Source organism: Cotesia typhae, unplaced genomic scaffold (assembly GCF_013202065.1).
Source record: "Cotesia typhae breed Kobodo isofemale line unplaced genomic scaffold, CoteBio_Ctyphae contig_27, whole genome shotgun sequence".
NCBI classification, from domain to species: Eukaryota; Metazoa; Arthropoda; class Insecta; order Hymenoptera; family Braconidae; genus Cotesia; species Cotesia typhae.
This window is the reverse complement of record NW_027423733.1, coordinates 2,994,371-3,020,100: the sequence shown is the minus strand read 5'-3', so window position 1 is coordinate 3,020,100 and position 25,730 is coordinate 2,994,371. Positions and strand designations below refer to the sequence as shown.

At 34.3% G+C, this 25,730-nt stretch overlaps 1 protein-coding gene across 1 annotated transcript; it reads left to right on the top strand.

The window, feature by feature from the left end:
• Positions 1–12,191: 12,191 nt before the first annotated feature.
• On the top strand, positions 12,192–13,496 carry LOC141525693 (uncharacterized). The gene is made up of 3 exons (XM_074240256.1): positions 12,192–12,251; positions 12,321–12,793; positions 12,899–13,496. Exons 1-3 carry the CDS (start codon positions 12,192–12,194, stop codon positions 13,494–13,496), a joined length of 1,131 nt encoding a protein of 376 aa, XP_074096357.1.
• Positions 13,497–25,730: the final 12,234 nt, after the last annotated feature.

Sequence of the window (25,730 nt, the reverse complement as noted above, 5' to 3'; positions counted from 1 at the left end):
ATACGAACAATCATATCGGTTACGTGGATTTTTTAATTTTTAATTTTATATCTTTTAGTAAAGAAAAAAAATGTATTTTTCTTGATAGTCTTGTGAACGTGGACTTGGCGCGATTTTTTCAAAGTCAAACTGTTTTTGTTCAGATTTCATTGTTTTTTGTAAATATAATAAAAATTGACAATTTTAATTTAAAACATTTCTGCCGGCAAACTTTCTCCTTCAAGCTATAGCTTATGTAAAAATAATTTTTGCGCCCCCTAGCGTGTGTTAATGTAGGCTGTCAAATATCTTTTTTTCACTGTAGTTTCCCATCTGTCATAAGATTAGCATGAATCCTTATATTATTTAGTCTCTGGCCATCGGCTTTTTACATTAAAAAAAGTTAAAAATCTAAAAATCTGAGTCGCTGTAGTCTGCGCTGATTGTTTTTAATAATTGTCCGGTTATACTGGAAAAACTACTGAACCGAGCGAAATAATACCTATACCATAAGATGCAGCGTGTTTCGGAGAAGGTTTTAGTCTATGATATGGTTGTGATTACTCATCCGGAACCTACATTTTTTTGACTTGAATAATGAATTTTTATTGTAACTAAATTTATTCTACTTGATTGTCATTTGTTTAAAACAAATTTTTAATTCTATTGGTTATGTTTATATACTAGGCAGATTTCTTCACCTATGAGACCTGCAATTGCTTTAACTGAAACTTTCAATGCTCATTACAAATTTTTTTTTCATATCAATTAGTATTCATTTTTGTAAGAAAGACACAGGAATGTTATAATGATTGCACATTGAAAGTTACAATCAATATTAGCCAGAATAATTATATGGATAAAAAGTGCATGCCGATTTGATAGAATTGGGCATCTGTGCAAGTCAAAATGATACTCCAACTAAATTTCAAATCTAGATCTGTTTGATTGCTTTCTTTTAATGCAACGTATTAATTCGAAATTTAATTGAGCAATTCAATGACAATAAATTTATCTGGTGCTGGTGAATCCAAGATGATAATGTAGAAGGATTGTTGATGATTTATGCTGGAGGATCTGCAGCTTGCGACGTTGATATGTGCCAGGTAAATTCCTGATGATGATTGGAGATTTAATGCCTTTCCAGATGTAATTGGACTATTGGCTCGTGCAGGCAATGATTATAGCTCGTTCAATATGTTCTCTGTGAATCGAATATCTCATTGTAATTGATTGGTTTTAGAAATCGGTCTGGATAGCGTAATAGGTTTGAAAGCATAATGGACTGTATGAAAATTAGGGCTGATTTGATTTCAGAGGAGTTCCAGGTTGTGAGGCCTGTAAGAGCTCCTTAAAAAAACTGAATTGTTGAGATGAAAATAGCTTGTAACGCCAGAGTCGATTCAGATATACGTGGTAGGTCCTGAAAAACCTATCTTTGGGCTTGAGAGGTGCCAGAGTCAGTTTAGGCTTGTATGATAGGTCTTGAACAGCCTATTACTGGGCATGACATATGCTTTGTTATGAGGAGATTTAAAATTGTTGAGGACGCATGTCAGGACACAGGATCTTGACAAAAATTAAATAACTCCAGAGCAATTCAACCGCTGAAAATTCAATCTTAAATGATTGACTTTTTAGTGGTTAAATCATGCATTAATTATCGATTTGAAAGTGTGAAGGCTATCGTAAAAGTCACAAGATGACAGAGGTGACTCGAAATTGTATCATCCACAAAAGGTCGAGTGAACAATACAATTCTGATTAGCCCGCCAGATATATCGGGTACCGAGGAAATAAAATACTCGGGGTGGACTAAAATTTAGCTACAAAACGATATGGAAATGTTTCAGGATTTTCAAACATCGTTTACAGTACAGAGGATGGATACCTCAGTGCCGGCGAAGGAAGGCGCGCAAACGGGCCTGAACTTGTCATTATCAAGCGACCTTTTGGACAGCGGGCTGGACCCCATGGCTCCGCTGTCTATAAATGCTACAAGGAGCAGCTCAGATGGAAGAGAACGGACAGCCGAGCAACGTTTCTATAAAGAGTGGAGAACCTATTGCTCCCGTCAATACTCATGCTTACCGAGAAAAGATCAACTCTTCATCGACCGTCACCGGCCAACAATTGCCAATGGAACGGCTCGGTAGCAAAATCGAAGAGTCAGTTGATTTCATCAAGGACAAAAGAAATTTCCATCATGAAATCAGAAAATTGGTTACGTCCATTAGAGCGGCATATAGGCTGACTAACAAATCACCAATGACGTCGGCGACAACCACTCAAACATCTCCGTAGATGACCACAAAACCACAGCCACTTTTGGTCACTCCTGAGAAACCGCGATAGCAAGGAAAGGAGCACAACAAGAAGAGGCTGATGTCCACGCCCAGCCCTTCCTAAGCAATTGACAAGCCAGCACAGAAAAAGACAGCCCGGGACGCTACCTGGACCAAAGTGACTCGGCAAAAGAAAAAGAAGGAAACAAAACAGGAGCCAGCGGCACAATCTACTAAAGCCCAAAACCATCCAAGTAAGGGTGGCTCTAAGAAACCGAGTAGGAAGAAGACAAGAACAAAAGCTGTGATTGTCCAACCAGCTGAACGGCGAACGTACACCAATCTCCTCAAGGAAATCAAGGCCAAGGTTAATCCGACAGAGACTGGAGTAGACATCAAGTCTATCAAAGAAACAAAGCGCGGGGGCGTTCTTCTAGAAATGGGTCGCAAGACTGAAGACACTGCTATTTTTACGGCTACGATAAAAACAGCAATTGCTAACATCGGTACGGCCAAAACGCTCACACCAAAAACAATGTTCGAGATCCTTGACTTGGATGAAGTCTCTACCGAGAGCGACGTCCGTGAAGCACTCAAACGTGACTTCACCAACAGCCTGAAGATAAAACGCGTGAATTTGACAAAATCCACACCACGAGGCAATCGGGCAGCCTTCTGCAAGATAGACGAGGCTAGCGCGATCAAGATCCTTGACAAGGCCCGTATAAAAATCGAATACCGTTAACTGTCGCATACGCCCAGTTGCTAAAGTAACCTGATGCTTTAAATGCCTTGGTTTTGGGCACCAAACGGGAAACTGTACTGGACCGAACAGAAGCAAATGTTGCCAAACTGCTTCCTCTTTACACCGGACAAAGAAGCTCAAGATGGCCTGTGTCATATTTCTTGCTCCGGAGCTTGTAAGGCATTACGCACCGCACTTGCCGAAGCTATGAGAGGGCAGAAATGACGCGCGTACTACAAGAGAACCTGAATAAGTGCGCTCTGGTGCAAAACCTATTGCGCCAGCGTGTCTTCGAAGAGCAGGTCGACGTTTGCTTCATCTGCGAGCAATATCTAAACCTCCAAAATAGAACATGGTTCGTAGACGAACCTGGCATGGCAGCAATTTGGATTATGAACACAAAAAACGTTACCACCAACAACAGCGGAAGTGAAGCAGGTTTTGTCTGGATTCAAACCCCCACAATCTACTTCATGAGCATCTATTTCTCACCAAATGAAGGGATTAGTATGTTCCGACTGAAACTGACAAATATAAAAGATGCCATCTTAATATGCTGAATACCGGGAGTAGCACGACCTTTAGAAGACCGGGGCAGCAAACGTACGTAAGGTACATAAGGTAAAAACATTAACTACTGCAGAATAATTATCTATGGTCGATAATCTCATTTTCGATACGTATTTATAAATAGAGTATACTGGATTTATGAAAAATTTAAAAGCAAGAAGATATGTGCAGCATATATGGTTTATGAGAATGTTACAAGCGTTACTTTGATTTAAATTTGTTTAATTGGAAAAAAATTGCACTTACTAGGTTGACATTTACACGAAAAAAATCGAAAGCAAAATACATATGACTTATCAGGTTTTTAAAATTGTTGTAAATTTTACTGTGTCTAAATTTGTCAAATTAAAAAAATAAAGCATTTACTAGGTTTATCTATTTTGATATTTATACGATGAAAGTGGATTATTGAATAATGTCAATTGAATTATGTTCACACGACTCTAGTAGTACGAAAAATGCTAAAAAATCCATTTTGAAAAATTTGCCCCTTACTATGTTTTAAAATTAGGCAGCCGATCGGGTTTGGCTCATTTTGTTCTTTATTTAACTCGTTAAGGGGGATAGCCACTGTGACGCTGGAAAAAATAGGCAATTTTCGGGAATTTTTTTTACTAGGATAATAAAGGAATTTGGGGATCGGGTTTTTTTTGTTTTATAAAGTATATGTTGAGGATAATTCTCCTAAATTTTTATTCAAAAATATTTTGTTATCACAAAGTTATAAACATTTTTGTAGAGCACCAAAAAAATTTCCCCCTCCATTGCCGGTACTGTAACTCAAAAACGGATTATCTGAAACAAAAAAACCAAACGGCATTTTAATCTATAGGAATGTCGCTATCGTCGCACGTAGGGGATTTTGAAAATTTTGATTTGAGAAAAAATGGCGCCATATTGAAAATTTTTTCGTCTTTTTTCCTCCATTTTTTGGACTCAAACAGCCTTAAAAAATTTTAAAAATTAAAATTTTCAAAATCCCCTACGTGCGACGATAGCCACTAAGTAGACGAATACGGGGAAACAAAAAAATTGAGAATCGGTTCATATTTACGAAAGTTACAGTACCGGAAAGTTTGAAAAAGTCGTTTTGAGAAAAACGCGAGTAAAGTTTTAAGAAGATTCTCGCAACTTTAAAATCTAGTCTTTCACAAAATATTCATACTCACATCAAACTATCAAGTCCTGGGCCATATGAGGGTTCTTCCTCCTTATCTTTAGTATTGACCTTGACTTTTTTATTTTTTTACTGGCCGTTTCCATGCGGCTTTCAGCAGCTTTAACCCGAGTAGCGTCGCGCTCAGCGCAGTATGAGTAGAGTGTTGGTCCTACTTTAACATCGAGATTCTCTAATATCTTCAGAGTTGCTAGAGCCCCATCATTGAATGTAATTGTTGAAATATATAAAGCTATTTCAACAATAAGGGAATAAGAAGAATTTGTTTTTGGGGCGAGCTGCCACACTAATGCATTGAAGCTTTCATTATTATTTTGTGTAAACCCACCGACACATCGTTCCAATAACTCTGGATTCGATAGATCTTCATAAATCGGTATTAAAGCTTCCGCAATATCTGCAGGAAGTGGTGGTTTTTCAACTAATGAGTCCAAAGTATTTGTTGCCACAGCTTTTTGAAATTGACACCACGAATTTGCACCTTCAGGACAAAGAAAATGCTGCGGATCTTTGGGTGATGAAAACTTGTGATAAAATGTTTGCCAAATAGCATTATACATCTCATCAACATCATTAGAATGACGTCTGATTGCTAAACCATAATACTTTGTAAATTCATTAATTGCTTTGTCCGTTAATCGACCTTTCCCACCTAAACTTTTCTGTGTATTTTCTTCTTTTCCTGTTTTTGTCTTCTTGTTAGTTCGTTGCTTCTTCAAAGCCCTTAGTCGACTGCCCATTCGTTTTTGCACGTGATTAATACATTCCTTTTTTTTATCTTCACCATGTCCCCATACGGTTTAGCATCACAAATATTTTTATACGTTTTAGTGTCACCATCACCTATATAGTTTACATACTTAACGTTATGTAATAACTCTGATCGCATAAACATCTCTTTTATTCCATCTACCTCCATTTGTCCAGAAGAATTTTCATGGTTTATTGGACAGTCTAGAGCATGGTCTTGCATAAATTGATCGTATTCAGCTGTTCCTTTTTTGAGCTCATTAGCGCACACATCTTACAATAACTGGATTTCATACTTACATCTACGATTTTGCCAGTGAAGTAACCAATTAGAGAAGATATACCAAATGAAGATTTAAACCCTCTTTCTTCCAACTACCGTCACCGGAGACAGAAATTCCAGGAATGTCATTGGATTTTAAATGCTTGCAGGTTTCTTGGATTTCTTCTTTAGCAGCTTTTTTCAACACTAAATCACAACAGTTTCTAGCTGCATTTCTGATTTGTGTGACCAGACGATCGTAAAAGCTATGGAACATTGGTCGTGGTAAATCCATGAAAGCACAAAATCTTTCAGCTCCAGATAACCCAATACCAATTATCCGCATTGCAAAGATGAAACGGCGATTAATTTCATACGCATTCTTGATGAGTGGACATGAATTTATCAAAACTGGATCACATTTTTGCAATTCACAACTAGTTTAAAACCTAATCCTCGAATACTTGTCTCAGTAAAGTTTACATCACCACCACACTTTTTACACGATACACAGCCACTTAGTAAATTAAATATCGAAAAAAATTTATAATTTTGTAGCTAATACTCGAATCAATTGTACAATCAGATTTTTGTGATAATTTCCTCTTGGAAGCACTATCACGTCGTTGAGAGCCAGTATTTTTTCAGTTTCATATCTGTTGAGCGGTCGATTAAATTTTTTCCTGTCGTTTGGCAGTTTTCTTTCGTTTTTAATAACTTTACTTTGTTTACGATCCATTATTTAACAAATTTTTTTGTTAAATAAACAAAAAAAAAAAGATCAGAAGATTTAAAAAAATAAGTAAGTAAACAATAACGAGTACACTAAGAAACTCAATAAATTAAAGAACGAGTGTGTATTCATACAAAACAACTAAACTATGAGGTACAGTATCTCAACAATAAGAAAAAATATACGTTAAAAGTCAAATAATTGTAACGGTTGACAATCGTGAGGGAAAACAATCGCCAACCCGTACGAATCAAAGACGGAGCGAGCAGGCGACGTTTTCGTCGAAGCGCCGCGCGTAAAACGGTCAATCGACGCGCTCTTATAAAAATGACTATAACTCGAAAACTATTCGGAATTTTTCTATAAAATTTGAAATACATAATTTTGAATATATAAACTTCAGTTTAATGAAAAAAAAAAAAAAATTTTTTTTCCGAAATTTTACAGTGGCTATCCCCCTTAAATTTCATACGCAGCGTGTCCTGACTACTTTTGCGTAGTTTCTAAGATATTTTTATTCAAAGCTTTTAAAAAAAATTTTTTCAATTTACCCCATTTGCATTAGAAGTCGTTAACAAACGGCCTAATATTACCCTACCGACTGGACTAATGGCTGTTATATGCTTTTGAGCTCAAAGAGCTCAAAAGTCTGATAGAACTGTTTTATAGAACACTATTTTTGGAATTTTCAAACCGCAATAACTCTTAAATAAATCAACCGATTTTCTCGCGGCTTACGGCACTCAACGCAGTTTTTCAAGTTTCTAAAGAATTTTCGAGCGCGAACTGATCAGACTGAAAATTTCATAAAAAATTTGAAAAAAAACTTTATTTTTTTTATTTTTTTCGACAACGATATCTCACGAACAAATCAACCGATTTTGACCAGACCGGTAGCGATCAAGGTGGTTTCTTAAGGTCAAGAGCTGATTAGTTTTTGAAATTGATCGGTTCAGCCGTTCAGAAGTCATGAGAGATTTACTTACATGCACACACAAATGTAATACGCTGAAAAAAACATTGAAAAAAATTAAATATTTAAAAATTAAAACTTTTCACAAATATTAATCCATTGAAAATCTAGTTTATCAAAAAAGATGAACTTACACAAGTTTTACCAATAATTTTATTTCCCTCAGGATAGTAGAAACACACATACGAAAAGTGCAAATGAAGACTATAGGATGAAAATAAAAGATGTATGTGAAATGAAATTGAAAATAAAAAAGACAGTGAGAAATACAAATAGAATGCTTGGGATTATATGTATATAAGTTACTTTCACAAACTATTTGCAAATGTAGTACAGTGCATTGCACTTCATCAAGGAAGAACTAGTGTACCCCCCGCATGTACTTGATCATCCAACTGCCATCTTTATTCTCTTGAGACATTACACCCATTAATACACGAAATTTTATTGCGTACATAAGAGACACATAAATTACTGACGGATATTTTTTAATCTGCCATTGAGCAACGTCATCACGAACGTCACATTGAAATTGCTCAAAGTCGATCAAATGAAAAATAAAATGCTACATATATACATCTATATATAATAGTAGTGAACGTGACGAAGACTTGGTTGAAACTATTACAAATCGACAGTTAGATTTTACCCATAGAAAGAGAACAGATAGTCGTGTAAAGTTGAGTGTACTGTTGAGTAGTATAAAAAGAAAAGGGGAATTGGAGATCGCGGGAAGCCACGTTGACACCGCGGGACTCACAAGAGCGATTGGATGAGGGCGCGTACCAGACGATAAATCTGCATTAAATCGGAATTACGATCGTACTAAAACGATCTTGGTGTTGGCGCGTGTCGGTGCAAGCCAACCAAAGCTTAAAAGAGCCTTTTGCGGAGCATCTGGATGTCCTACACAATATGCGAACTGTCCATATCACGATCGGTAATGTATACATATACATACACGTGAACGCATGTGAAAATTTAATAGATAGTATGATTTAACAATGACTACGAAACCATACAAAAATAAACAACAAATTATCATAACTGCACGATTAAATCATTCCATTTTTACAAATTCTAAATATTTGTTATTACCAAAACTTGACCAATAAAACTTCCATTGATTTCAGAATGAAGAAAACTTCTAAACGAATCAAATAATTTCGATGCAGCTGTCCTATTTTAGGATCTGTAAGTCATACAATTTTTATAGATTTTTGTAAAATTGTCTTTTATACAAAACATGTATACCCTAAATTAATAAAATTTTGACCTAGATACAGAAGATATATCAAAAACATTTTAGTTCTGTAAATTACACAGCTATTGAGTTTCAACCTAGTTTTTTAGCAGAAAACTGACAAAAACTATATTTTTAAAAATCAGACAGAAAACAATATAATCTTAATTTTCTTAAATTCTAGATATTCGTATCGAAAATTAAATTTTTTTGGATGGAATATAGGTTGTCGGGTAAGAAAACAATAAAGTACTTTAGTGAGTTAATAAAATTCTTCAATGGCAAACTTTTCTCCTTTATTTTCAAGTTTCATTTCTTTGATTCAATAGTGGATTTCTTGAATTAATTTGAACTGAATATCTCTATGCAAGAGTCGAATTTTAAATAAAATTATTTTTCTTCCATCAAGTGGTTTTTTTTTTTTTGCAATCAACTCTTAATATCAAAAAACCACGTCGATCGCCGCCAGCCCGGTCAAAATCGGTTGATTCGTTCGTGAGTTATCTTTGTCGAAAGAAAACTGAAAAAAGAGTTTTTTCGGAATTACTTCGGAATTTCTAGATCGATTAATTTGAACTGAACAATTCTTTATGAAGCTTAAAAAACTGCGTCGAATGCCACCAACCGCGTGAAAATCGGTTCATTTATTCAAAAGTTATTGTGGTTTAAGATTTCAAAATATAGTGTTTTATCAAGTTTCTATTAGATTTTCGAGCTTGGAGAGCTCAGAATGGCTCGAAAATTATATTTTAAAGCTCAAAGAATTAAAAAACGTAAGAATTGAAATTTTGAAAACTTAAGTATGGAATAAGCGGGAATCAAATTCCTATCAGACTTTTGAGCTCGAAGTGCTCAAAAAGCATACAAAAGCTATTTCTTTGAGCCCGACGAGCTCAAAAACGTCATAAGTGTAATTTCAAGCGTAGTATGGAATTGACGAGAAGTTGCAGGGATGACCTTCAGGGTCAACCGTTTTTCTAATTTTTTTTTTTTTTTTTAACTAAGTATGAACTAAATGTTCACAGAGAAAAAATTCAATTGTTCAACAGTAAATAGCGAAAAAAGTACCGCAAATTTTCCTCCACATTAGAAGTATTTTTTTTAAAATTCCTTGTATATTAATATAAGAAATTAGAGTCATTTTGTCAATGTTTTGACTTTTTTGCGAAACTCTATAACTCTCGTATGTTTTGAGACAGAGAGCTCAAAATTTACGTAATAATTCTTTCGGCATTTAAACTAATGATAATATACCAGAAAATCTGAAAAATTAAAAAAATGTTGGTTGATGAAATGTCATTGAATATTCTTTCAGTTGTATACCGTTTCATAAAAATTGTCTAAACATCTCGTGATGATCTCATTCAATTGCTGATGGAACATGAGATGCTTTCTATAATAAATATACGTATACAATCTCATTATTCACTATCCTTTCAAAATCCCTTTGTGTTAAATTTGATCGTGGGTCAAAAAGTACCTGATGCTCAGGAGAATATAGCACAGATTTAAATCGTGTGTACATATACAAGAGAATATGGATATATTTTGTAAAGGTTATATAGATCTACCAACACACTATCATCCTGGTGCTTATGCTAATTTTTGGCTGGCTTTTAGACCTACACATGAATCGTAGAGGGGTTCTGTTCTTCGGATTTGGATGTCCGAACAAATCATCGCGTCACCGGTTCGTCACTGTCATGCAGGATTAAAATCCAGACTTCTTGTCTCTCGTTTTCTCTTTTCCTATTGACGCACTCACCCGCTGAACAGGGTGCCGATGGAAATAATGACATGGGCGTCACTCTAAACATTATACGAATGTGAATCTTGTATAGTATTTCAAGGGAACAGATTACCAAGGGTCTTTCTGAAATAAACTTTATTTATTTATTCATCGGGCACCATGTTATCAAAATTCCCATTGCGAGAATTTGATCAAGTAATAGTAATAGTACTTTTGTAAACAGTCATGTTTTGAAATTTCATCTCATGGCAATTTAGCATTGTTGTAGATTGCACACCTGAACAAGAGTTTTAAGTATGCTTCATATTATCAGCATATTGAAAATAAGAAGTTATCAAGGAACTTATATTATCCGACAAAATAATATACTGATTTGAACTGGTGCGCCCAGATATAATAACGTAGGGCGAAAAATTGATCCTTTAAGATTGTGACTTGATAGTTATTTTTGATACTAATGTGCAAAGGTAGGTATTTTGATAAGCTTGAAGATCAGAGTTTTTTCCATAAAATGTCTAGTTTTCACGATATGCATATTTTTTGTTCAATCACAATTAAATTAAACGTTATATCCCCTGTGTTATACGATTATTCGGGATAGTAAAATAATTTTCTGTTAAATATTTAAAAATTTCAAACTGTTTGTTAAAACATTGAGTTTATACAATACAGATGGCGCTCACAACTCTCTTCTGTAGGGGATTTTTACCCTACCACTACATAAAAAATAAACAAAGGGATACTTTAGGCAGATTAATAGAATTCATTAAATAATTAAATAATTTAACAAATGTACTTAATGTACTTAGATAATTATAATTTTTTTGCTCCACAGCTGTAGCGTGTGCTTGTAAGTATTTGTTTGTCCACCATGAGTCTTGGCGCTGCGGGAGTTAGTTCCTCTGCTGGTTGTAGGTGCCGTCGAGGCACGTTTGGTTGCGACTCCCATCGCTGTAGCGTGACCGAGCTTATCATACAGCCCCCCCTCCCCCGAGTAAGTTTCAGTGTGAGCTGATCTCCAATAAGCTTTTTCATCACAATATTTTTTTCTGCGCATGCGTCAGTATCGGCCATTTTTTTCGTACTGTTTTTTGTAAACAGCCATACAATTCTACTCGCGTATCAAAAATTAAAATAAACCAAAAATAATTTAAGTCGATGAGATAAAAAAATAAGTGCAAAAAGAAAAGGTATAAGTAAGAGAATTGTAAAAAAAATTTTTACAATACATTATAATAATGTCATCTGTACGAAAGGGAACAACGAAACGGTGCTGTTATGGAGTATGTAAAAGTGACACACGTTACAAATCATTTAAAGCTAATAAATATTATTTTATAAATTTTCCAAAACCTTGTTTGGAATATCGCAAAAAAATAATTAAATCAACAAGTAAATTACATATTAAAACATGTGCAAAATGTGCGAAATGTGAATTATGGGTGAAAAAATGTAGTAGAAAAGACGGCGGTTTTCGATCTATTGATGATGTTACCAAGGATACTTATATTTGCTCGCTACATTTTTTTGGAGAAAGTGGTCCAACAAAACAAAACCCTGATCCTTTAGATTATCATAAAGTCCAAGATATTAATAAATCAATCAATAAGGTGGAGTATAAAATAATTAATACATTGATATGATTTTCATATTCATAACCTCAAACTTGTTTATAGGTGATCAAAGCAAGAACCAGTTTATTCGAGAAGTATAAAAAGGCAAATATGGAAAAAGCAAATGGATCTGAATATACGAAGGAACAGAATAATTTAATAGATGTGCAGGTACAGTGTGAATAAAATGAAATTATAAAAATATATTAATCGAAAAAAAATTTTTTTCTTTTTTTACAGCCATCAACTGCTCATGAAGAGATTCATAACGTACTTGATAATAACAATTGTATTGTTGAACAAATATTACCAGATGATACGTTTGAAATGAGTATAATCGAGAGAGATACAACCTGTGAAGGAGCTAAAAAACATACAAGAACAGTAGACATTCAAACCGATTCAATTAAAATGTGTAGTAAAATAATTCAGGTTAAATTACAAAAAAATTCAATCATGGAAAATTTCGTTCATTCTATTCGCAGTGATGAAAAAAAATGTTTATTTTATACAAGTTTGGTTTTTGAGCAAATCCAAGCTTTACACCAATTTCTTAGCCCAGCTTGCGAAACTTTAGATTATTGGGGAAGTCGAGAGTCCAAGCATGGAAGTACCGAAAATAATAGCAAATATAAATTAACTTCACTGCAGCAGTTGATATTAGTATTATTAAGATTACGAATGGGATATTTGATAGAAGACTTAGCTTACAAGTTCGATATTTCTACGGGATTTGTTTCAAAAATTTGTACAACTTGGATTTATTTTATGAATAATGAATTTACTGCTCAATTAAAGCCATTTATGTTTCCATCCAGGAAAACAATAGCTGAAACATTACCAAAAATATTTCGGTCTGTAAAAAATATAAGAGTAATTGTAGATTGTGCTGAATTTTTTTGCCAATCACCGTCAAATTTTGAACATCAAGGTAATTTATATTCTAGTTATAAAGCTCATACTACTTATAAAGTTTTGATAGGATGTACTCCAAATGGTTGTATTAGTTTTGTATCTGATGTATTTGAAGGTTCAATATCCGACCCAGAAATATTTAAACGATCTAAAATTGCTGACTTATTGCAACCTGGAGATGTAGTACTAGCAGATCGAGGTTTTACAGTTCACGATATAGTCGAAGCTAAACGAGCACATTTGAATATTCCTCCGTTTCTAAACGGAAGAAACCGTTTAACTGCTCAAGAAGAGATTTTGACGAAGAAGATAGCGAAACAACGAATATATGTTGAACATGTTATTGGGCGCATAAAAAAATTTAGGCTTCTTTCAACAGTTTTACCTATAAATATGCGCACTATCATGTCGCAAATCATATTTGTCTGTTCATGCTTAGTCAATTTTCAAACACCAATAGTTTACGACGAATCAAATGGAGACCGGTGTAAGAAACAATAAAAAAATTTGAAAGTTAAAAAAGGTAAATATATAGAAATGCTAAAAATTTTGTAACTTTTTTTAGTTTATTATCAAAATTAATTTGTATATTTTTTTATGAATATTATTCATTAATACCAAGAGATTGAATATTTTTGTATCACATACGTATATATATATATATATATATATATATATATATATATATATATATATATATATATATATATATATATATATATATATATATTACATTTTGTATTTTTTTTTAATTGTAAAATAAATATATTTGGTATTTCCTTCTAAATACTCTTCATAATGTATTTTGAAGTATAAAAATATTAAAATCTTTCAGTAAACAGTAACTTCGATAATTCTTCATTATAATATATTTTACTTCGACAAGTCGAATGGTATCAAACGCCGTGGGATTCTCATTTCAAAATACTCCGGAGCCAAAATATTTTGATGGAATGCACTAATGTGCTTAAGTATCGGTTCAATAAAATTCTTATCATAATTAATCTTTTCTACATGGAAGCCTTTTAAAGTCCAAATCATGAAATCACACCACAATCTTCCAGTTATTGCCATTTGAGTTTGTACTTGATAATAATATGCGTGGCTCCGTTTTAACTTCATTGATGTTAGGCTTACAGGGAAACAACAAAATGAAGTACGCTGCTGTGGTGTGAGAAGATGTAAATCAGTAGGGTTAAAATTTTCTAAAATTTTTGGGCACTTTATTTCCAATATTCCAGTTGTATTCTTCAAAGGATCAAAAATTAAACCATCTGGTGATGCTCCTAAGCCAGGATACTGGGAATTCACCCACAAGCCGCTACTCTGAACTTCATAGGAAAAAGTTTTTGAAGTAAACTGTTCGTATTTTTCACGTGCGATGTCTTCAGTTGCTCGGCCATATTGCATTGCTTCCGTTATCACCTCTGACTGAACCCACAAATGAGAATTGACTAGTGCAAAAATTTGGTCATTACTTTTTTCCGTCTTATATTGTTTTATTTTAGAAGCTGTTATTAATATTTTACGGTATTGCCACCATTTATCATTATTTTGAACCCCAGAAGTTATATCAACAGGGCCAGTCTTATTATTGCATACATTAGTCGTTAAACGATAAACTAATGTCTTTAAATGGCTTTTTCTTGGCTTTTCTAATAAATAATCCTCATACTGAGGTTGTAGTAACAATTGCCACATAGGAGCTTTTCGAGTTGCATTTATTGATTGTAAATCAAATAGTAGCTTATTAATTTTTGATTTGTCTACATTTCTTGTTAAACTCTGTCCAGGATCATATGACTTGCGTTTACTGATGTCATTTTTATTTGTATACTGCTGCTCATCTGCCTTGTGAGGTTCCTTACGCTTTCGACCTTGATTCCAGGTACATAGCTTGCTTGTACAAGGCACATTATTCTCATCAAATTCTTCTAAATAATTTAACAAGACATACAGTAGAGCAGCTACATGTGAGCAGCGGCCCATACTTGATGCTTTGCAATCACAAGTACCATTAAGTACTCGAGTAGTTGATGGGTTGATCATTATTAAAACTTGATGGACTTCTTTAGCTTTATATGAAGCTTGAATTTTGGATTTCATGCAGAACATTCCATCAGCTGTTACACCTTCCAGAATATCGAACACATGACCACTATTCACGTACTGTTTACCCCGTTTCAATGGTTTAGATGTACTGTAATCAACTTTTGAGCTTTGATCATTACTATTGCGATTTTCAATATCACTGTCACTGTTGTCGTCATCTTTACAGGATGTCACTAGATAATGAAACATAGATCCATAATTAAAGTTTGTAGGCACTTTTTCAGAGGGAAATGGTTGCCAATTGTTACGATAATTTCTTTTGCGTTGACTTATCAAAAACTAGAATCTTCAGTACTTGTGTTTAAGATATTCAGCCATTTTCCTTTGTCAACTGTTTGGTCCACTGGTACCTTATTTCTAATCGCATTTTTAACTCTGTAAATATAATAAATTTCTCATATATTATCTCATATTAAACATTCTATTTGTATTGATAAGTACTCAACAAATTACATTTGTTTAATTAATTATGTCAACCATAGCCTCCAAATATTTTAGACTTATTTTATTTCTCATTGCCATGAATAACACTTACGTTATAACTTATTATGACTTTTTCAATTACTAAAAATTTATTGACATTATTAATTATAATAAAAATGTAAATTTTAATTTTTTCTGCACGTTTTTAGATAGTTAAAAAATATCGATGTCTAACCTCTCAATCAGGTCACTTTTTTTCCCAGTTTGTGGACGTCCATGACATTTTAGCCACCTTCTCAATTGCTCACAATTATGAGCTTCAACTGAATCATAAATAAGTGAAGCACCATCGATTGATTTTTCTAATAATTTATTTGTTTGTGAGAATACTACTCCTTTTCCATCCATTGTTGATCAAAACAGTACGAATCATTTGAACTACCGCCATTTCAATATGGCGCTGACGCTTGCGCTCGTTTGACGATGAAAAGGCCTATGATGCGATTGCGACTGCGTCGTTGCTGGAGTTGATGCTTCATCGATGACCGGATGAGAGTCGTCGTTTTTGGCAATGCATGCCGGTTTCAATCGCTCGATTGATATATTTTTTTCTTCGTCTTCGATGTCAAGTGTATATACTCGATCGGAGATTCTGTTGAGAACTTTGTATGGTCCGATGTATGAGGTTTCCAGTGGTGCTTTGACTTGATCGCATCTGACGAAGATGTGAGAACATGTGTCTAGATTCTTTAAGATAAATATGCGTGCTCTGTTGTGATGAGCTTTTGTTGTTGGACGAAGACCGCGCAGATACTCGCGATGTTTTTCCACGAAGATTTGAGGTTCGGATTACATTTCAGCGGATGTGAAGAATCCGCCGGGTGCTCGGAGGCATATTCCGTATAGATGGTCGGCGGGAGTGGCCTGGATATTTTCTTTGAAGCTGGTTCGTAGTCCAAGTAGAACTGTTGACAAAATTTCTGTCCAAGGTTTTGGAGAGCACATGAGTGCGGCTTTTAAAGTCCAGTGCATTCGTTCGACGATTCCGTTTGGCTGCGGGTGGTACGATGTTGTCCTGGTTTTCTGGGCTCCGACGAGTTTTGCAAGTGCTGTGAAGAGGGCTGATTTAAACTAAATTCCCTGGTCAATAGTAATTTGCGTGACTAAGACGCTGAATTTTGGACCAGGTTCACCAGTTCTTCTTCATTTCCTTGCTCTTGAATTGTTGCAGGCGTTAGTACTGACGGCATGTTGATAGTGTTGACTTGTGACAGAACTCTGCGACGATGTTGTCTTCGCCTTTCACATAGACTATGTCTGTTGAGAGTTGTGCGATGTAATCGAGTTGTCATAGTTGTCGTTCGGACGCTTTGTCCAATTTCTGTTTAATTGCTTATTTTAATAGCTGGTGATCAATTTTTATGATGAAGTTGTGACATTCCAGGAGATGACGAAAGAATTTTGTAGCTGCGAAAATTACTAGCAGTTCCCGGTCGTACGTACTATACTTTTTCTCGGTCTCGGAAAATTTCCTGGAGAGGAATCCTGTGGCTTTCCAGGTATCACCTTCGAGTTATCCGAGTTTGGCTCCAATGGATGTGGATGTTGCGTTGGTGGTGAGAGCCAGTGGTTCAATAGATGACGGAAATGTGAGTAGTGTGGTTTTCGCTAATTCTCGTTTGCAGGCGTGGAATGCATTGTGTTTTGTCGCAAACTCTCCAATAAGGAGAATTTCTGTAATTCTTCTATATGTAGTTGATTGTTTAGGAATTGGTTCAGGATCTATCTATTTGAAATAAAAGACTCGGTGTTAGGGTGAATAATTATGATTAATTTATTCCCCAATTTAGTCCCTGAAGAGGTCGTCCATTTATCTTTAGTAACTTTGACCGGCGTTCCTAAGACCAAAAGGCATACCTATGTACTCACATAAGCCCTACGGTGTGATTATAGCGGTTTTAGCAACGTCGTCCGGGTGGATTGGCAGCTACAAGTAGGCCTTTTCGATGTCAAGTTTGATTAATCTTTTTTTTGTTTTTTAGACGAAGAAAAAAATCCTGTATTAGCGGTGGAGGATAATTGTCATGCTCAGTGGTCTCATTTAATTTTCTGTAATCGCCGCACATCCTCCATGACTTATCTTTTTTACGAGCCATGTGGATTAGACTCGTGTATTTGCTTTTCAATGGTCGTAGGATGCCAGAGCCGAGAAGTTCTCGTATTTGTTGTTTTGCGGCGACCGCCATTTCCCCACCGAGCTTGCGTGCGCGTACTGTTACAGGTGCACCATGTGATGATTCTGTGCGCAAATTCCGTCGAAGTGATACTAGGCATGCTTATGTGACCGAACGCAAAATGGTGGTGATCTTCAGCCGACATAAGGCTTGGCTGACGCCGCAGACCCGAGAAATTAATCAGATACGATATTTGTACCTGGAGTTTTTACAATTTTTATCTGCATTCCTTCGGTGAGCTGCAACTCCTCGTCTTCGGGTCCTGGTGTAAATTTTCCTCGGTAAGGTATTCTCGATTTGGCGGCAAAAACTCTGGTCACCGTCACTCACTCTCTGGATATTGATATAGCCTGTAACCGCAAATCAGCATTCTAATTTCTAAATTATCACAAGTTAAAATTAATTTATGCAAGCTGACATTGGGCCTAGCAGGCAATAAATTAATTGAGTTTTCTCGCTTCTTTCCACTTTAAGTCCAGCGAAATAAAAATAATTACCTTCCAGTTAGTTAATTAATTAAAAGATAATTAATTATCTTCCAGTTAGACTGTTCGGTCACAATAAATCTTCGGGATTTTGTCAGTGCGTTTCTTTCTTCACTTTGCCTTCCCCAGTCTCTCTTCGCGCCGGTGCTTCCATCTTGGGGACTTACTTACTACTTATAGGTAGAGGCACGAGTATTCCAGAGCACAGCGCCCTGGGATCCATTGATAAGCTAACTGGCGCGGGCCAGGAACCTCGTATTGATAATACAGGGACCGTAACGCTCCGTTACAAAAGGTTAAAACTCCCAACTGATTTTTTAAATTTACATCTTGATCAGTGGATATCGGTCAAAAATTACAATACTTGCTGACAAATTTTTTTAAATTTACACATTATGAATATTGCTACAGAACGAGCGGTCAAACTGATGGAAGCCGACAATAAAAGCTTCTGCTGATGGAGCAGAAGCAGTCCTCATTGCAAGTTGTAACTATGCACAGAAAACAATTACCAAATTCTAACAAGCAAACGTCAGTTTTACCATTTTTAGAAGAAAAAAAAATTAAATTTTTCGTAATTATAACGAATAATTCATAATAATTTGACTTAGATTATTGTATTAAAACAAATCAATACTTTACTATTACAATTTCCTAGAAAAACCATAAGTTTTTTTGGAAAAAAAATTTGCTTAATACCGTAAAATCCACTCAAAACGAAAAACATTTCCCGCGTTATTTAAATGGGAAATCGAATTTTTTGATGAGCTAAGCCGCTATTGGACCTAAACCCTTTATCCCAGCTGCATAATTTTTTATTTTCCATAAACGACCAAATTTTCTGGTATAGTAGAAAAAAAAAATATCGCCTAAAAATGATACACCCTAGTGTGTGTGCGCGCGCGCGCGTGTGTGTGTGTGTGTGTGTGTGTGAGTGGAGAAAAAAAAATTTATTTCTAATGCATATAACTCAAATTTCTAATAAATATAACAAATTTATAGCAAATAGAAAATTATATTATGCTACTAACCACTACTACAACGTCTCCGGGCGGGCTAACAGAGCGCAGGGAAAGGGGAAAGTGAGGTGGACCAAGAACTCCGCTGTCCATCTTACAGCAATTTGTACCGATCGAAACCTACTATACAACATTCCAAAGAGTTCCTTCAAACTTAGATTTCCGGTGTATTTAAACTTATTAGGACGAAAAATTTCGAGAAATCGCAAAAAAAAAATGTTTGTGAATTTCATTTTTTTGAAATAACTTTTCAACGGCTTTATCGATCGACCCCAAAAACTGATTAGCTCTTAACCTTGAAAAACTACATCGATTGCCGCTGAAATTTATGATACTAACCCATTTTTGACTTAAGTATGGGAATTAAAAGAAAGAGTCTCGTTACTGTCACAAGACTAGTCTAATTGCAATAACCCGACGATTCACACGATTTACGAGACTTCTTCTGTTCCTGCAACAATTTTATTTGGAGCAGCTGTACGACAAATTTATCGTATTTGATAAACTAGTTTCGTAACTGCAACAAGAGTAGATCTTATATAGTTGTATAACTTAGGGACAGTAATTACGGGATATGGCAGCTTCACTCTTGGATTTATAAATTGTGATAAATATACAGAGAAAGGTTCTTTATGAAATCTGCATAAGCTTAGCCGAAGAATTATTGTTGTAAAGCATATATATATATATATATATATATATATATGTCGGTAAATTTAGTGCTCAGACTTAGCCTACCCGTATAACGAGTGGACAGGGAAGGATTCCAGCCCCGGTGGTTATTGGAATAATTCTTTCTACAGCCGCAGGAGGTCGCATCAGTAGCCAACTGTACTGACATCGGTTTTCTCTGTAGTTCCACATGTCATTGTGCCAAAATCGTCAGATTACACAGTAAAAAATTTTACGTCATTGCGTCAAAAAATTTTGTGTTAAATATTTTCATGTGTTAATTTAACGTTTATGGTGTAAAAACGGCACTGCAATGTTCAAGTTGGTCCGAACTAATCGCCGAACCCGTATCAAAATCTGTGATTTAAAAAAAGCGGAATAAATAATAATAATAAAAATAATAATAATAATAATAGAAATGCGGACCGTACGATGGACGGTACGGCTCAATGGGTATAAAATAAAGTGAAAGGGGAATCGGTATAGACAACACAGTAAAAATTTTTGTGTAATTATGTAAATTTAACATTTTTTTTGTGTGACTTTAATATTTCAATTTGTACAAATTTTCATGGATACTAAATCTATAGACAGTCTTTTTAACATACTATTGTGTTATTTTTACATACTACTTGTGTTAGTATTACAAAAAAATTTTTCCTGTGTGGGTAGCTCAAATGGTAGAGCAGCTGACATGACTTTGGAAGGTTCTGGGTTCGAATCCTAGTCCAAGGTATTCGAATTTTTTCTTACATACTTTATAAACTCTTATTAAGTAAGTTCTTTCCTTATTCCATCTTAATCATTATCCTTCCCGTGTCCCGTTATGTGAATGTGGAATGCTTTACGTAACTTCTATTCTTTCCCGCTTTACAGCATTAACTTCAGTAGACTAACAAGAGATTAACATTGAACACAGTAGCGGAAAAGAAGTGAACAGAATTTTACGGTCGTAAAGCACTCTCTAATGCTTCACATTTAGAGTCGTACAATACAGTATATTACATATCTAGAGAAGAAAGTGAGATATTTCAACCCGAGTGTAAAATTACCTCCCCACCCGTAAACTAGGGAGAAAGCACGCGAAATGAGATATCCTACTTTTTTACTGGGCAAGTATACTATTTTGTACAGTATCTGCGCCGAAAGGTCAAATTTGTGTCCTATGTTGCAAGAAAAAAGTGCTACTTTTCTCTTCTGAGCCAGTAATTGGAACAGTTCGACATCCCCGGGTCGAAAAATTTAAACTGATTTTGAGCAAGATGATCTGCATTTGAACTTATTGATCTCTCTTTGAAATTTTAAAAACATTTTCTTCTGTATTTGATCTTCTATTTAAATTATTTTCGATCCGTTTCAAGTCTAAACAACCTTTCAGTAATATAATTGAGCAGCTATGAATATTTTATGCTGTTTATAATCTAATGAGACTGAAAAATTTAATCGATTTTTAGTCTAGTTAATCGGTACTTGGACTTTATGTATTGTGTTCAAACTCTGTATGAAATCTTCTACTGTTTTTTATGATGACTATTATTATTATCGAATTTGTAAAAGGTCTGTTCTTGACCTTATCGCGATCAAAACCAGCTAAATGATTGCAACAAAAAAAGTCTAACTTTGGTCTTAAAATAATAGAAAACAATTTTATTATAGCATTAAAAATTATCTGAAATTGATCAGAATTGGGAATAATCCGTGTTAAAACAGATTAAATTCTTATATGAAATAGATACACATAATAAAATTATATTGAATGAAAAATATGAAAAATTTTCATTAATCCTAAAACAGATTAAATTTTTTGACCCGGGATCTGCACTAACCTTTCTGCAAAACGAAGACAGAAATTTTTAATTTCGATCGCCCATATGATAAAACTCTTCGGCTGGAGAAGTTATCATACACATAGAAATTAAAATTTCTACCTTTCTGTTGCGGGAAGGTCAAGTACTTTTTAATGCTCTGTACAATAAGTCGTGCAATCATTCTTGAAATCGATGATTATTTTCATAGCCTCCAGAGTCAAACTTGTTGGTACAGAATATGTCGATCATTGATTATTTTAGATATATATTCCTATGTATATCCATACACATGAATCTCAAAATCGCAGGTTGAACAAAAGCAATCCTCATCAGTCCAACAGTCATTGTCCGACTGACGATCGTTTCAACGATGTCGAGGTATCGATCAACGCTCCCCATAATTACGTATTGTCTGTACAAATGCCATATCCTGGATATAGTGGACTCTGCATTTGCGTTTAGAATTGCTTTGTACCGCTATTGAATAATACTCTCCGCGCCTAATAGCAATCCTGATCAGGCTGCCGGAAGCGAATTGTCATCTACTCATTTTGACTATGTATGTTCATATAGCAACCAATCAAAAGATTATTTATGCTATCGCCGAAATATTGCTACTGTAGAAAGAATACTATAGTCTTTTATGCATTGAATTACGAAAAGAAGTATTTAAGTAATCTCCAAATAAAATTCAATAATTAAATTTGCATCGTGGATGGTCATTATTAGACCAGCCTAAACTACGAACAATAGTGTACTATGTTGGTAAATTAATTGTGTTGGCACAAAAAGCAATAATGTTAATGCTATACAGCCTCATAATTTTCTAAGAGTTTATTTTGTTCTATGTTATTAATTGAATATTCGAAATTAACCTTTCTCAGCCGGCATGTGATGGCAGTTTCTCTGTGAATAGAACAGAGTTTGAAATTTTCCTAATTTCTGTATACATGTGTTGGAGTTTCTGAGCGTTCTCTAGTTTGTGAGAGACGAAAATTTTCTCTTGTAAGTTGTGATAAGATCCCAGTTGGAGTCAAGGAAGTTTAATTCACTGCGAATTCTGAAAAAAAAAAAAAATTTGTTTTAAATATTCTCATTGAAAACAATAATTTAGTGATTCATACTGTAAAATGAATCACTCATAATGAATTATATTTTAGTCGGTTTCTACTGAATCCATAGTCTGTGATAACGAAACCTTATATCAAATCAGAAATCTATGTAAGTAAGCGTAGGTAAAGATGTTAAGGCGCTTCACATGATTACCATCCCAGATAGTACGAGTTGACAATCAACTAATTAACGTTCAATGGTCTACGTCAAGTTTACGTAAACTTCGCATCAACTTTTGCATTTGCAACAGTTTCACAGAACTTGACTTCAACTTACTCACAAATTGATGCAAATTTACTGTTGGAATTGACCGAATGGTTCACTCAAAGTTGACGCGAAGTTTACAAAAAAATGATGGTAACTTGACGCTAACTAGTTATAACTTATAAGTACAACTGTTGCCTTACTGTTTCTGTAATCTTTACTCCTACTTCTGCCACAGACTTACGTCAACTTGATATCAGTTTTGCTAACAAAGATATTTAATGTTGGAAATACAACATTAGTCGATAAGTAGTTTTCTTCGAAATATGTTACGCATGGTATCAATTAGTTGCTTCATATGTTTATATAAACCCTAACAAACACTTAGTGGCTGAGTCACGTCAAGCTGCGTGGCAGCAATCTGTCAACATAGATTGTTAACAGATTGGCTTCAAATTCTGGTGTGTTGGAATTGCGGTTGCCTCTCCCCTGATAGCCAGCGCTTTCTCAGTAAGTGTTGACTTCCAGCAGTTACGGTTAATTTATACATCAAGTTGGCGGTAATTCTTCTTTCAACAACAGTTGTAAGCAAATTGACGGAAATCTACGGCCGCAACTTGAATACAAGTTAACAATCAAACTTGTAGTTAAATTTCCTTTCAACTTGACTACAATTTGAAGGAAATACTTGTACAGCAAGTTTTGACGTCTATTTGCAGAGTAAGTTATAGGTAACTAATAGGTAATCGCTCGCTTTGCCAACTCTTTCCGTCAAGTTTGCTTCAAATTGCGGACGTAGATTGACAGTAAGTTATAGGTAAGGTGGCTATCAGGGTCAGTTATTTCTATGTTCGTAAAAGATTCCTCTTCTTATTTAAAAATCGATACATTATCATGAAAGTAATACTTTAAGCATTTCATTCGTTAGATGGCTCTATGAGCATGTAAAAAATATATCAAGTTTTATTGTAGAATCATTTTATAGTTAAATTACAATTACACTCGAAAAAATATTATAAAATACACAAATAATATTGAATGCTAAAATTCAATAAGTAAAAAAACTCAAACGAAAAAATTTGGTCTTAGCCGCGGGTAATATTACATTTGTGAAAACTATACTAAAATATATTGATTTTGTATTTTTTAAAATATCCACAGATTCGGTAGAATCTGGCGCCAAGTTCCGTTCAAAAATTCCGTTGTAAACGGAGCGCCAGACTACCGACTGTGTTTACTGTAAGCATCACGTTTTTTAGAGGTTGCAAATTTATTTTTAATTCTACGGTCCTTTCTTTCCTTAAATTTGTATTATAACCGTATTTCATACCTTATTTTCCTGATATTAATTGATTATATGCAATTATAACAATTAATCTGCTTAATATTATTAAATTTAATCAGCACAAACTATAGCAACGCAAAAATTTCGATCCTGACTTTTTTTCAATGGGCAAAGATCTGCCACAGACTAAATAATTCGAGAATGCATAGTAATCCTTCGATAGATGGGAAACTACAGTTAAAAAAAGATATTTCGCAGCTTGAATCTACACTCGCCAGGGTGCACTGGAATTCTTTCTACATATACTGTAGCTTCAAGTAAACTCCAATCTTGAAGGGACTCACACACATATGTTCTAATGAACTACGGTAATTCGCTTACAATTACCTTCTTATTTAATTGCTTTGATTTACTTTAAACTTTTAGCGAGAAAGTATTAATAAATTCAAATTGAATGTGCCTAAAGGTACGGCAAATGAACGATACGGCTCCGGATGTGTACGGAGCAATATAAATTCCCGGGAAATTCAAATTTTACTCGAAAAACTTCGCATGTATACGGAGCCGTATAATAATAATAATGATAATAGTAACGATAATACTGAAAATAATAATAATGGTAATACTAAATTAATGACAAAAATAATAGGAATAAAAATATTTATCTCCATTCTTATCATGATTGTTATTAAATCATTAATCATTGAATTATTAAATTCAAAGTTACTTAATTTTCTTTTAAAATTTATCTGAAATGGAAAGCTTCTAATTGATAATTTAGTTCATCAATATAAACTATTCTTCATTTCATATTTATATTTTTTCGTGAAATAAGTTTATATTTTATTTTGAATGATAAGTATTCTTCTTATCACAGAAATAAAAAATGAAAAATAAAAAATTATCTTTTTATTACAAAAATATAAAAATTAAAAAATTAAATTCATCTTTTCATTTTTCAATAGCAAAAGTGCTAGGGAGAAATTTTTTTATGAAAAAATGATTTATTTTTATAAATCAGAATTATTTCGATTCAGACAACGTTGAATATAACTGTTTAAATTAAATTTTTTTATTCAAAAATCTCTGCATAGAAACACTTCTTAACTAAAAATCTAATTTCCAATGTTTCATATTTTTAGACTACACTTAAAAATCAGTGTGATATTTTTAGTCGCTTTCAGATGTCACTACCTACGTTGTCATCCACAGATTCGGTAGAATCTGGCGCCAAGTTCCGTTCAAAAATTCCGTTGTAAACGGAGCGCCAGACTACCGACTGTGTTTACTGTAAGCAGAATGGTATTTCGAGGTTGCAAAATTTTATTTAATTATATGGTACTCCTTTTTCCAAAATGATATATCATAAAAGTAAGTCAT

Excerpts from the sequence above, each read along its gene's own strand:
- LOC141525693 (XM_074240256.1), top strand. The coding sequence starts at position 12,192 with ATGGAAAAAGCAAATGGATCTGAATATACGAAGGAACAGAATAATTTA. Across the intron at positions 12,252-12,320 it reads ATAATTTAATAGATGTGCAG|CCATCAACTGCTCATGAAGA; the intron begins GTACAGTGTGAA and ends CTTTTTTTACAG. Across the intron at positions 12,794-12,898 it reads ATAGAAGACTTAGCTTACAA|GAAAACAATAGCTGAAACAT; the intron begins GTTCGATATTTC and ends GTTTCCATCCAG.